The sequence below is a fragment of the Notamacropus eugenii genome, chromosome 5 (assembly GCF_028372415.1).
Source record: "Notamacropus eugenii isolate mMacEug1 chromosome 5, mMacEug1.pri_v2, whole genome shotgun sequence".
In the NCBI taxonomy this organism is placed as follows: domain Eukaryota; kingdom Metazoa; phylum Chordata; class Mammalia; order Diprotodontia; family Macropodidae; genus Notamacropus; species Notamacropus eugenii.
Window position 1 is genome coordinate 266148476 of NC_092876.1, and position 14629 is coordinate 266163104.

A 14629-nucleotide genomic window follows, 5' to 3' on the forward strand; every position below is an offset into this window, starting at 1 on the left:
AATCAAATTATGACTTGTATCACTTGTTGCTGTGTATATTTATCCTACTAACTGGTAGCATAAAGAAATAATAATAACATATTACCTCTTTGGATGGTAAGAATTTGTTGAGCAACCACAGAAAGCACTTCCAAATCGATTCTATTAAACTCATCAAAGCAAGCCCAGGCTCCACAAGACAAAAGTCCCTAGGAGAACACAATAATGAAACTTATCATTCTCATCCAAATAAAATATTACAAAGAAAAGGTTTTCTTCTACATAATCTTTTCCATAGTTTAATACAATATCAAAAAATCCCCCATTCATATTCATAAAAATAGTTCATTTTCTCATCACTAGCACATTATTGACGAATTCAGTTTCCGGCTATGAACAATTTAATATTTCCATCATATAAATACATATTTGTGCTATGCAAAAAGCATGAGATGTGTAATCAGAAGACCTGGGTTTGAGTATTGGCTCTGCTACCTCCTATCTAGATGACTCTAGCCTTAGGTTCCATATTTGGAAAATGAAATGATTTCTCAAGTCTTTTCTAAAACTATGAATTGATGATTATAAACAGACTTAATATTCCTCTGTCTTTCCAGTGGTTACCCTATGTGGCATTCACATTTTGGTTTATTAGTTTTTTTCATAGCTGCTCTAAAATACAGTGATTTAATTAGATGATGCTAATGAAAATTTAATCTAAGTATGAACTAATTAGATTTGTTCTGTTTCACAGCCACAGACACCATCCCTAACTTCCAGCTCCCTCACAAATACTTGTTTGCTGATAGCAGAGGGAAATGGGCCACCCAAAATGTAGCACAAACCAATTATTAGCCTGATATATTAGAAAGAATAGACAGAGTCAGGAAGACCTGGGTTTGAAACTAGCCTCCAACCTACTGCTGTGTGACTGTAGACAAGTCACTCGACCTCTACGAGTTTCAGACTACTAGACTTCTATGCACTGATGCAAAGTGAAGGGAGAAGAACTGGAGGGGCAGTAACAGCAATGTTGCAGTGATAATGAATTGTGAAAGACTTGGCTCTTCTGATCAAATGACTCAAGACAATTCCACAGGACTCATGACGAGAAATGCTATCCACCTCCAGACAGAGAACCGATGAACACCAAGGGCAAACTGAAGCATAATTTTCTTGCTGTTTTGCAATAATATGGAAATGTTTTGCATAATTTCACATGTATAATTGATAGGGTTGCTTGCCTTCTCAGTGAATGGGAGAAAGAGAATCTGAAATTCAAAATTTCAAAAAGAAAATAATATTCAAAATAAATAATAAATATAATGTTTAGAAAGGTAAATTTAGGGAAAAAAAGAGTTTCAGATTTCTCATTTTTAAAATAGGAACAATACTTATTGTTGGGAGGAACAAATGAGATAATGCAATATAAAAGGATTTTAAATTGCAATGGGAAGTATAATTTGTAGCTATTATCAGAGCCATAACTAGGATCATTGGGCCTGAGGCAAGAAAGTAAAGGGTGAAATGGGAATTTGCCAGGAGAAAAATGTGCACCCCCAGATAAGGTGCGTATGATGCTAAAAGATTTGCCCCCCCCCCCAGAAAGGTGGGGAAAAACAGACTAAGGACTGAGGGGGAGGCCACAGAAGAGAAAGAGATGTTGCTATGATCACTCTCTACAGTTTAGCATTCTGGGGAAAAGCTTCAATTGCCTCTCCCTAGTAATAGCTCTGTTTAATATCACTAAATGAAAACAAATCAGAGCAGATCCTGTAGAGACAGCAATTCAGTGTCCAAAAGACAGTAGATTGTGTTTTGGAGATTACTCTATCCGTCTTCACTTGCTATAGGCATAGGAGATAGATGTAGGCTTGGAAAATACTCAACTATGTAGAATATGAGGGTAATAAGCATATGAAATATGGGTAAGGTATACACAACATCTATACAATAATCTAAAAATAACAAGCATCTTAAATCAAATAAACATCAGGATCATTAGGTATTAATTACTGATTCTTTAGTTAGCAGTCCCATGACTATCCAAACTTCACTTAGTATCTTTTCTATTGCATATTTATTGAGCAGACATTTGTATACATGGTTGAAACTGTAGGTTTGGGAAATAGAGAGCAATATGATACTCTAGTACCGTTCACTATAGAAATAGTCCATATGCAGTTTGTTTGTAATAATGTCACTTATGTGTGCAGCCAAGTGGCACAGTGAAGAAAACGCTGAATCTAGAGTCAAGAAGACCTGAGTTCAAATGTGACCTCAGATACTTACTAGCTCTGAGACCATAGGCAAATCACTTAATCCCTGTACCTCAGTTTCCTCATCTATAAAATGGGATCAATAGTTATAACTCTCTCAGAATTGTGGTAAAACCAAAGTAAGATAATATTTGTAAAGTGCTTTGCATATCTTAAGGTGGCATATAAATGTTTGCTCAATGTTGTCATTGTTCTAGAAATTAGAAAAAATGAAATTTTAGTCAGTCATCCAAACTCATTGTTTATCCAATTTAAATATCCAGAATTCAAATATTTTAAAAACAAATGGATAACTGGAAGGAATTTTTCATGAAATCTAAATGTGTTGACAACCTTTGGGCCCATGTCTTTATAAAGGCAATACTTCTTTTCATGAAAAATGCAACAATAAAGAGGAGAACAGTTGAAGCTTTCTAAATGGAAGGACTGGACTGATTTGTTTACAGTATGGCAAAATGCCTAGATATGAACACCCAGATGACCAATTTTTTCACTTGTCTTTTATATATTTGGGTATCTTGAGAATAACACCACACTCCTAAAAGATGGGAATCTGAATCAGAGTAGGTTTGATATAAGCACTGAAACTTAATTAACTTTATCTACAGTCAGAATAACTGCTAATTAATTAGAACAATTTATTGTATAAGAATTTTTTATATTACTAAATGAGATTTTTATTGTTCATAATTCTTAGAAAAAGTATTATAGATAGAAATATATCTTTAGATACTTATTCCTAATAAGATGGTTTTACATTAAAATATTCCTTCCTGTGAGATGTTTTCCTATTAAAAAAATAGAAGTCACTCAAACCTTAAAGAATTTTCCTAAAGCCAGATAATCCAATCCATCAGAACAATTGAAAACAACACATTGTTTTGCTACAGCCTTTGCTAAATCTTTGGTGGTTTCTGTCTTCCCAGTACCAGCTGGACCTTCAGGAGCTCCCCCAAGATGAAGATGAAGGGCTCCAAATAAAGTTCTGAAATTAATTTAAAAAAATAATGTTTGTACAAGTATGTGATTTCTTTTTTCATACATATACAAGAGAAAATAATTTTAAATTGTTTTTAAGTCTGAGGTTATATTCCAAAGTTGCTTTATCTCCAAGGAAATATCATTTTAAAATGTATTTCTCTTTTTTTCATTGCATTTCCCCAATAGCTTCATTTATAAAGAATCCACAAGGCTGCTTTTGAAGCTAGAGTCTTATTCCCCCCCTTCTGCCTTTATCACCAATTAATCAAAAAGTACTAATTAAGCATATAATTGTGCCCCACCAGGTGTCAAGAAGTAGAAGACAGTGCTCGACTTCTAGGAGTTTATAATCTTGCCAGGAAGATAAGACTAATGCAATTAATTGTACAGCTAATTGTACAAAGACAGCGTAGTCTTATCTAACTCATCTCTATAGCAGTCTATAATTCCCAAGGACACTAGTGAAGTGACACTGTGGTGCCATATTCTGCTTAGCAACCAAGTCCCCAAATAAACAAGAGTAGTACACCAAGTAAGAACACTGAATTTAAAAAACTTAAATATTTTTTCCTACTAAACATTCAGAAAATGGAACTGTATAATCAGGCTTTCTTATTATCACTGGTAGAAAAAGGAAAAATAAACACCGTAACATTTTGATTAAATTCCATTATAATGCACTCATCCAAAATTTCTACATTTATTATATTTATAAGAATGACAATAAAATATTACTGAATTATTCATTCATTTTACAAGCCTTTATTAAGCAAGGTGCCAGAAACTGTACTAGGCAGTCAAGATGTAAAAATAAAAATGAAACAATCATTGCTGTCATGGAATTTATATTCTATTAGGGCATGAATAAAGATAAGAAAAGGTAAAATATACATATAGTAAAATTTCCAGTGAGGGACAGCACTGGCAGCTACAGCGATCATGATAAGGCCTATATAGGAGGGTCCTTAAAGTTAGTTAAGATTTCTCTGAGGTAGAGGTGAGATGATTACACATTGTAGGAATCAGGGGCAGCCTGTGCAAATGTAGAGAGATGTAAGATGGAATGTCATATACAGGAAACAGCCACTAAGCCGGTCAGTGAGACGGGAGAGTAGAGAGTTAGGTGTAACAAGGCTGATAAGTAAGCTGGACCTAGAATATGAAGGCTTTAAATCCAAACAGAAGAATTTGCATTTTCTCCTAGAAGCAAGAAAGCCACTGGGGCTTCAGTAGCAGGGAAGGACAGAGCAAAATCTGTGCTTTAGGTTTATCAATTTATTTTTTATTAAACATCTCAGTCAAAATTTGGTCCAGTGTATCATCACAGCTTTGCTCAGATAACTACACTGAATCCACTTGTCCCCAGAGCAACTCACTCCCCTTTGGGATAACCATAATTGTGAGGATAATTTTCCTTATCTTAAGCCTAAATATGCCTCTTTATACCCATTCTTCCTACTTCTGATCAGGTCAAGCAAAACAATTACAACCTATCTCTTCTTCTATATACCAGACTTTCAAAGACTTAAAGACCTGTTGCCATGTCCTCCTTCTAAGTTTTGTCCCCTTCAGACTCAACACACCCAGGGCTTTCAACTGATTTCCTCATGGTACTATTTCAAAACCCTTAACCATCATGGTTGTTTGCCTCTAGATTTTCAATTTATTGTTTTTCCTAAGCTGTATAGTGCCGTCTTCTGAACACTCTTCAATTTCCTTTTATTGTTGAGTCAACTGCAGTCATGTCTGACTTTTTGTGATCACCTTTGGGGTTTTCTTGATAGAGATACTAGAGTGGTTTACCATTTCCTTCTCTAGCTCATTCTACAGATAATGAAACTGAGGGAAACAGGTTAAGTGATGTGCCCCCAACTAGTAAGCCTATGTGGCCAGATTTGAACTCAGGAAGACTTCTTAACTCCACTGCACCAACTAACTGCCCATGACTTCCTAAAAGATAGTGCCTAAGATAGAAAATAGGGCTTCAAATGTGATCTGAGCAGCATTATCTTGGACGCTCTGATTACCTTGATGTAGTCTAAGATGGCAGTAGCATCTTTGTTTGCTCTATTATGTTGCTGATTCATAGCTTACAGTCTACTCAAATCCCCCAATCTTTTTCTGCCCAACAGTGGGATCGCCACAGCTCCACCAGACAGTCCAGGTTCAGTTGAAGTGTTTTACACCATCCACCTACCCTCAACTCATCCCATCTAGCAGGGAGGAGCAAGCTGTAGGAGGACCAACGCCCAGTTGCACTCTTTCTTTGCTCTTGATTCAAGTGTTAATTATTCTTATAAAAATATCACATAAAAAGGGAAAGGGAAAGTAGGTAATAGAGTCAAAAGTTTTTGATATTCTCTTGGGTGCCTTTTTTCATTCATAATAAAGTTCCAGCTTCCCCCCCAAACTTAAGTATCTTCCTTTGCTTGAGTATCAACCTGTTAATAATTTCAAAATGGAGTCTCCTCTAATACAGAACTCCTCTGGGGATCCTTGGTTTGGCCCATTTCCTTTCCCAGCTTTCTACTCTGAATTATCATTTCCATTTCTTCTACAAACAAAGCCTATTCATTGAATGGATATATCTCACTCAAAGTGAGAATGTGTTAAGACCTTAGCCTGAAAGCACCAGGGTCTCACGTTGCATCCTGGGTCATCTCCAGTCATCCTGATGAATATCAGGCCACTGGACCCAGATGGCTCAGGAGGAGAAAGTGAGGCTGGTGACCTTGCACAGCCCTCCCTCACTCAAACAAAGTCAACTGCAAGTCATGTCATCATCTTGATGTCATGGCCCTCTTCAGGAATGCAAGACAAATACAATACACTTGTGATAAAGCTCCTTCTAGTTTCATCCTGAAATGTCCCTAGGATGATATTTATTTAGTTGGATCTTTTTGTCAAATTTTCTATAAACTTTTTTTCTTCCACTGCTTCTATACTACTCATAAGCTTCTACCATCCTTCTTTCAAGATTTACAAACAGGTTTATATTCTAAACCAGGACTGCCTTTGGCATCCATATATCTGCTTCACAAGTAATTCACATTCACTGACTAAAGCGTTTCAGGCTCATTTGGTTTCTTGATGGGAACTGATTTCTATCAGTTGAACTTCAGTGTGAAATTATTACAATCAATCAGCAAACAAACATTTATTAAGTGCTTACTATTTGCAGGACATTATGTTAAGTGCTGAGAATACAAAGGAAAGCCAATAAATTGTCCTTACTCTCAAGGAGAGTACATTCTAATGGAGAGGGACAACATATAAATAACTTGGCACATAGAAAATGCATACAGAGTAGATTAAAGTAATTTCAAAGGGGAAGGCATTGGTAGCTGGGAAGGAGGACAAGAAAGGCCTCCTGAAAAAGGTGGAACTTGAGATATCTTGAAGGAAGCTTAGGAAATTCAGAAGTGGAAGCAAGGGAACAATCTAACCAAGGGGACAACCCACGCAAAGTCACAGAGATGGCCGATATAGTTTTGTATTAGTGAAATGCAAATAGGCCAGTACAACTGATTCACAGAATTTTTAGAAGGGAATAAAGTGTAAGAAGGCTGGAAAGGTAAGAAGAGGTCAGGCTATGAAAAGCTTGCAATGCCTTCTCATGGTGAAAGAGATACTAGGAACTAAGAGCAATCACTGAGAATGAATGCCCAGTTATATTTGGGTTATAACACAATTATCTATTTAGGCCAACAATGATACTATGAAGGACACACATACTAATGTTTTCAGTACATATTAACAAAAAGGCTAATACAGAAATTACCTTACATATCATAAACAGACCCTTTATATCTTAGATGTTCTAACTGATAATTTGGAATTCTTTGGTACGGACTGATATATACTACAGTCATTTCTGAAAATTAGTAGATATGGTTAAATTTAGGAAAGCAAACCAACTCTAGTGTTTGAGAATTCTTGGAAAATCCAGTCTATGTTGGAACAGAGGCTCTGGATCATTTCAGTACAGTACGAGTAGGTTTCAAAAAAAGAACTCAGGATTCAGCCTAAAACAGAACTGTTTATATCTCAGTACAAATAAACCATGAATTAGACCCAGAATTGAACATGAGAAGAAGAATAAGCTAAAATGCCTCTTTGTATTTACAAAATTATTTTAATGATCCTGAAACAAAGGTCCATCTTTCAAACACCAACATTCTTCCTGTGAGTTACAAAACAATACAGCATTCAAAGAATTGAAGATGAGGATCATCCAAAGAGCAAAGCAAAGCTTTATGGTGGGTATGAGAAGGATATAATTCATTACAAAAAAAAGGAGATATTAAGAAACAAGACAAAGAGTGTTATCAAAGGAATGTTTAGGGGAAAGAAAGAATGACTGGTCACTTGGTAAAATTGAAGAATAACCAATGGTTGGTCTATGTACTCCATTGGTGTTCTCCTGATATGAGGAAGAAGAAAAATGAAGACAATCTGGGAAAGGTTCCCAGCATGCCCACCTCCTCATAGGCCAACCCAGAGAAGGACTTGAACATGAGTTGCACAGCCATGGACAGGGTGGGATTTATATCTTTGGAGAGAGTATCAGCATTGATGAGATGATAGGAACACTGAAGGTATGGAGTTAGATTTTATAGTCACATTTCTACAACAAATAAGGCTGAAAAGTCAGCAGGGCAGTGTGACTCTGGGCCAGTCACTTAATGTCTCAGTGCTCCTAGGCAACTCTTTACCACTCTAGCTGCAAAAAATAAAAAAATTAAAAAAAAAAAAGGTGTTGATCAACATTGATAAAGGAAGTTCCTCACTGGAAACACCTTAAAACAATGAAATTACAGGCCCAGACAAAAATTATGTCCTCCAAACACAGAAAACCTTTCTCTAGAATACTAATGACTAAGGAGTTACCCACAAACCCAGGCTCAGAAGAATCCCTAGGAACCTCTGCTGAGACCTCCTTAGAATAATTACTCCCAAAGCTCTTGATAGAACAAGGCTCAAAACCCAAAGCTGGAGGCTCTTCAAAAAAATGAATCTTTGCTGACTACTGGTATCAAGAGAGGGAGAGAAACAGCACTGCTTACCATGGGGAACACATGAGTCAATAAAAGTCCCTAAGAATCCTAAGTTCCGACTTTCCTAAGATGCAAGGAGATGGCTTCACTTAGAGATTCAACTTTATCCAAGGTCTAAACAAGACCCTTTGAAAATGCTTTTCTCCTTTTATCTTCTGCCTGCTCCCCATCCACTAAAAGAGTCCAAAACCCTCAGTTCTTACACAGAAATTCAGATCTTTGCCTACACTCTAATTTCAGTTCCACCTTACAGAATAAGAAACTGAGTTAAAGATGCCAATCTCGACACCCCAACAGGTAGAGCATTTTGACTGTTCTACCTTGTCCAGAAAGACAGCCTGAATTACAGATAAGATTAGATCTAAGGACATTTCTGCACCTGCAACTGGGTATAACAACATTGTTGGGAAGGTAGCTAGAGATAACCACTGAGTCAGCGAGTTTGCACCAAGTCCAAGGCCCTGGGTCCTATCCAACTTTGAGAACAGCAGCAAAACAGCAAGAACAGTAAAACCAGGAATTCTACCACAACATCAGAGCAAGATCTGGATAGTGACAGGGATAGAAGAAGGTTGGCAACAAAGGTGGCAATAGCAGGGGGCAGAAATTCCTAATCTTTCATAGAAGGTCAATGCAAAAACAGACTTTAACAGGCAAAATTTCAGTTTATGTTTAACCTGGCAGGAACACATCTACTGTAATATCTATCCCAAGACTCAACACAACACATAATATATAATTGAATCCTCCTTTTCCAAGAATATCAATATTCAAAATAAAAGTCTTAATTACCCAAAACTCAAACCCTAAAAAACTCCATGAGAATGACAAATTAAGATGGTCTTTATTACAAGACAAAGTAGCCTTACAAAAAACTGATTTGTACTTTTGTAAGCAGCCTATAACCTTAGGAACCATCCTAGTTATTTTACTAGCAAAATTTATTGTTTCAATAGTTTTACAAGTTATATGATTTTGGAGAGGATTCTGGGAAGATGGTAGAATAGGTCAGAAAATTTTAAGCTGTCAAGGTTTTCTTCCACAAAAGAGATAAAATAGCGCCTCAGGGTGAACATAGAGCAGTGGAAATAAAGAAGAGTAAGGGCAGAACCAGGTCCTCCTGGGACAATCAGATCCAAAGAAAAATCTCAGGACAAGGTTTCCTCTGACTGGAGGGTAAACACTTCCAGGATAAAGGCCTCTGAAACAACAAGCAGCAAGGCCTGGGGTTAGCTGGGTTGTAAGGCAGCCTCAGCCCCAGCCACAGGAACTTTTACCCCTGGGACAGTGAAGGGTGTTGGGCTTCTGAGCTGGGGAAGATCCAGGGAATCTCTGCTGACAAGAAATGCCAGAGCCAGCTGTGCTGCGGAGACACAGTGGGGACAAGCACTCACCCGGTGCCATCTCTGATAGCCTAGGATTAGAGGTAATTATAAAAACTAAACTATTACCAAAAAAATATTTAAAGCACAGGCAAAGGAGAAATAATTCAACTATAGAGAACTATTATGGGAATAGAAAAAACCACGTTCATCTTCAGAGGAGGATATTGAACCAAAGAAACCCTCTTCTACCCCAAAGAGTAATGTTAAATGATCACTTGCCCAAAATAAATTCATTGAAGAACTTAAAAAAGACTTTATAAATCAAATGAGAGAGACTGAGGAAAAACTAAAAGGAAAAATAAGAGTAATCCAAGAAAAACAAGAAGATTATGAAAATTAAGTCAACCAATTAGAAAAGGAGATCCAGAATCTTAAGGAAGAAAAAGACTCCTTGAAAATCAGCATTGGGCAAAGGGAAGTCAGCAAAGCTATGGGAACAAGTAATAAAAAAAAATACAAAGAATGAAAAAATAGAAGAGAATGTGAAACATCTCATAAGAAAAACATCTCATCTGGAGAACAGATCAAGAAAAGAAAACAAGAATCATCAGATTACTTGAAAACTATGATAAAAAAAAGAATCTTGACACAATAATACAAGAATAATTAAAGAAAATTGTCCTGAAGCATTAAAACAAGATGGGAAAGTAGAAATAGAAAAAAAATGCCACCCATCACCATCTGAAAGAAATCCTATGAGCAAAACTCACAGGAATATTATAGTCAAATTTTGAAACCCCCAGCTCAAGGACAAAATGTTACTAGCAACAAGAAAAGAACAATATACATATGGCAGTACCACAATTAGATTCACGCAAGATCTATCAATGGTGACATTACAAGATCTCAGGTCTTGGAACACTATATATTAAAGAGCAAAAGAACTGGGCTTCCCAGCCTACAATATCATACCCAGCAAAACTAAGCATAATTCTGAATAAAAAAATGCATATTTAATGATCTGTCAGACTTTTATGACTTTACTTTAAAAAGAATAACCTGAATTCAGTAGAAGATTTAACATACAAGAGTCAAGAGAAATATAAGGTACATACCAATGACCAATTACAAGGGACACAATAAGGATAGAATGCTTACCTTTTATGTATGTAAAATGTAAAACCTATGTCCACAATTGTTATTAATAATTAGGTAGCTTATAAGAAATACTGGGGTAGACTTAAGTATGATATGACTTCAAAAACTACTCAAGAACAGCTAAAAAAGTAATTATTGAAATGAGGTGCCAGAGGAAGGACAAAGACTGAAGAATTAGATGAGGGAAAGGGGACAGTTCTAGAAACCTACTTTCATCGGGTATGGGGCCAAGTGAGGAAAATAAATATACATCTAAATTTAGAAAGAAAGAAAACTCTAAGGGGATAGGGAGGTGGGAGAGGATAAAGGAAAGATCTTTAGAGGGGGGGAGGGAATAGATTAGTTAAATAGGTTACTTAAGAGGGGGATATAGAAGGGTGTTTAGATCAATGGGAAGGGGAGGATAAAGGAAAGATCTTTAGAGAGGAGGATAAGGGAAAGATCTTTAGAGGGGAGGATAAGGGAAAGATCTTTAGAGGGGAGGGCAAGGGAATAGGTCAAAGGGGTGTACAAAAGGGCCTTTAGATTTATGGGAATGGGAGGATAAAGGAGGCATCACTGGAGGGGGATAGATTAAGTAAAAGGAAGGCAAGGTAGCTGGTAGAAGTAAAGTAGAGGAGTCAGGAGGGATAGAAAAAAGAGAAATGCACAAACATAACAAATATTAGGAGTAGAATCTCTGAGGGAAAGTATATATTTGTGTGTATATGTATATGTGTATGTGTATCATCAATATCTATAAATAAATATATTCATGCTTAATTGTAGTTGAGGGGAGGGGAGAGAAAAATGGGAAAAAAACAAAGTAAATTGTGTACAGCACAGAATAAAAGAAAACCTACAAGGAAGCAAAAAAACAATGGACAGCTTTCAATATAATCACACATGATTTAATGTATAGGTTTTCTTGAAATGGAAAGTTATTGCAATATATTCTGAATCCTCTCCCACATTATGCCGTGCATTTATTTTTTTCTTATTTAATATTTAAGGTTAATATTTAAATTTATATGTTTCTTTTTCTTTTCTCACGTATTTCAGTTTTAGTATTTGTCTAAAAATTTAAAATTTAATTAAAAAATTGATTTTACCTGTAGCATCTATCTGTAAGTGGAGTAATAACCAAACGAGGAGTATTACCTAGGTATTCATATCCATAACGTAAACCAGCATTGATCATCTTTGTTTCCAAGTGTTCCTCCTAAGATCAAGCAGATAAACAGAATCAACAGAATTTACAAGTAGAATCTGACACGCCAAATGAAAATTCCAGTTTAGACCTCAATATACTTTAAGAAGTATATTGAAAAGAGCACCGGACTTAGAGTTAAAAGAGCTCAATTATAACCCTAGTCTGGCTACTAATTATCTATATGGCTTTGGAAAGCTAGTTCCCTTATCTAGGCCTCAACTTCCACGTTTGTAAAATGAGGGCTCAGCTATATATGATCCCTAAGTTCCCCCCAGCTTCAAAATTCTACTATTCTGACAATCTTTATAAAGAACTCTTGGGGTTGTAAGATATAGGTAGAGAAACAAAATGTGTATCTTTAACAGGGAAGGTTTCAAAGTTATTCATTGTTTCAAATTAGAGTATGTTTATTGTGAACATATTTTTATGATCTTATTTTTACTGTGATTTCAATCACAATCTCCTCAAATAAAGTTCAATAACCTGATGAAATTTTGAGTTCATAGGTGGAAAAGGGATCATTTTTAAGGATGAAAGTGATTAGATAGTAAGGACTTGAAAAGAAGAACTCAAAGAAAAAGAAAAGAAAGCAATTGACAAGGTCAGGTAAATGAGATAAGGTAAAGAAAGGAATAAAGGTCATTGTAACTGAAACAAATTGGTAAAACAAGTAAGGGATTGTGAGAAAAGGGAAAGGAAGTAGAGTGTGGTTATCAAGTTGTTAAAAGGTGATAAAAGGCTACAAAGATCTTAAGAAGGCAAGATGTGAACACTCAAGTAATTTAAGAAAATAAGGCTGAGTCTCAAATAAGGAAGGAAGGGGCGGGATAGAGTGGGGTGGCATTGAGTGTGTCAAATTAATCTCTGGGCCACAGCCAAGTGACAGTCTCTCCTCCACTGAAGAAGTGAAAGAACTCAAGGAATAACTCTCAGCTTCAAAGGATCCCAGACAAGGAAGTGATCTTAAAAAAAAAAATCCAAACAGGAAAAAACAAAACAGAACTAGAAACAGACATTCATTGGAAAAAATGAATCAATAGATTTGAAGTGGAAGATTGAAAATTTGACTCTGGCCAACAGGTCAGGAAGTAGAATAATATGCTAGAAAGGATGAAGGGAAAGAAGATGATGACTGAAACTAAAGACAAATTTTTGGGATCGTCCTGAAGAGAAGAGAGATGTTTGATCTAAGAAGAGGGGTTCTACTGATCCTTCAAGGAAAGATAAAGTAGAACCAAGGGATGTGTCAGATAAGAAGTCACCCATGCAGGAAAAGTCAGAGGAAAAGAAGGAGAGTTCTGGTGTTTAATGCTTTTTTTGCTGAAAGGGTAGGAAAACAACTATTTATTGACTTGATAATAAATAGCCTTAGAGCGTTTTCTCTTCCTAGGACATGCATTTGATACATAACAGAAAACCTCTCTACAGATTTATTTCAACAAACAACTATGAGTCACTTTTGGTGATTCACATGTACACTAAAAACATTGTCAGAAGGAATCTAAAAAGTACTGGCAGAAGTTATAAAACCTTGCCCAAGAAAATTAAAAAGAACAGAGATTGTATTCTCATCATTGTTGATCATTTAAAGTAAAGGACGCAGAAAAGAAATACAGATTTGGGAACTCAACCACTGGCTTAAAAAAAAGATGTCTAAGAAAGAGATTTGGATTTCTCAACCCCAGCTTAAAATTTAGAAATGGCAAACTTCTGCCTAAGGATGGTCATTGCAATGCACCTGACAAAGGCTGGTGTATTTGCAAATCTAATCAGGAAGGCTTTAGACTAAAAAAGCCTGGGGAAGGAAAAAGCTGTCATACATAGAGAATAACTACAACAAGGGAAAAGATTAGTAGTTTAGATATCTAGAACCACACAGGAGACAAAATCCAAGGAAGGAACTAGTTGTAAAAAGTCATGGCCTTAAATCGCTATACACAAATGCCCAAAGTTTAGGCAACATGGAAGAGGAAAGAGGTCCTGATGAAAGGAGCTAAATCAAACCTCCCATCTATCACTGAGACTTGGTGGGATAAAAACCATGAGTGGAATTAGTATCTGGATGGGTCTACTATATTCAAAAGGGATAGGACAGATAAAGGGAGTGAACGGTAACACTATACATTAGGAAATTACATTCATGTAAGGAAACCCAGATTGGGGAGGGGAAGTGGACTAGAGAGTATTTGGAGGATGACCAGTGGAAAGATAAACATAAAGCATTTTGCCATCTGAGTATACTACTAACCACCTGGAAAGAGAAAGCAGATGAAGAGTTCAGGGAACATCATAACCCTGGCACAGAGGTATAATGTGGTAGCAGTGGAGGATTTCGATGATCCAGAATTCTGGAGCTCTCTGTCTTTCCCAAAAGCAGATCATCTTGTTTCATGACTTAGCAACAATTTTATCCTTCAAAAGGGGAGAGAAACAAGGGGAAATTCTATACAAGATACAATTCTCATTAACAGGCAGGAACTAGTGGCTGGACTAGAAATATGAAAACTTTTGGATGAAGTGACCACTCCTTCTTAGAGTTTGTGATAGAAAAGAAGAAAGCTGAGTTTAGACTGGTATGTACCCCGGGTATCAGGAGGGCAGATACCAAAGGGTTCAGAAGGAAATGTAAACTCTCATGGACTAAACTTCAACAGGGTA

At 36.3% G+C, this 14629-nt stretch overlaps 1 protein-coding gene and 1 long non-coding RNA gene across 4 annotated transcripts in view; one reads left to right on the forward strand and one right to left on the reverse strand.

The window, feature by feature from the left end:
* Positions 1–3234, forward strand: part of LOC140506029 (uncharacterized) — a 121934-nt gene extending 118700 nt beyond the window's left edge. Inside the window, exon 3 of the long non-coding RNA XR_011967740.1 lies at positions 3185–3234. This is a non-coding gene — a long non-coding RNA (uncharacterized lncRNA). The remainder of the gene's footprint in view (positions 1–3184) is intronic.
* Positions 1–14629, reverse strand: part of DNAH7 (dynein axonemal heavy chain 7) — a 282757-nt gene that overhangs the window by 170807 nt on the left and 97321 nt on the right. For all 3 annotated transcript variants that reach the window (XR_011967739.1, XM_072612713.1, XM_072612714.1), the window contains 3 exons: positions 11871–11980; positions 3075–3243; positions 86–188 (listed from right to left, as the gene is read on the reverse strand). Coding sequence is in view for 2 of the 3 variants with exons in the window: in XM_072612713.1 (XP_072468814.1) it covers positions 86–188; positions 3075–3243; positions 11871–11980 (382 nt within the window). In the remaining variant the exon portion in view is untranslated. The remainder of the gene's footprint in view (positions 1–85; positions 189–3074; positions 3244–11870; positions 11981–14629) is intronic.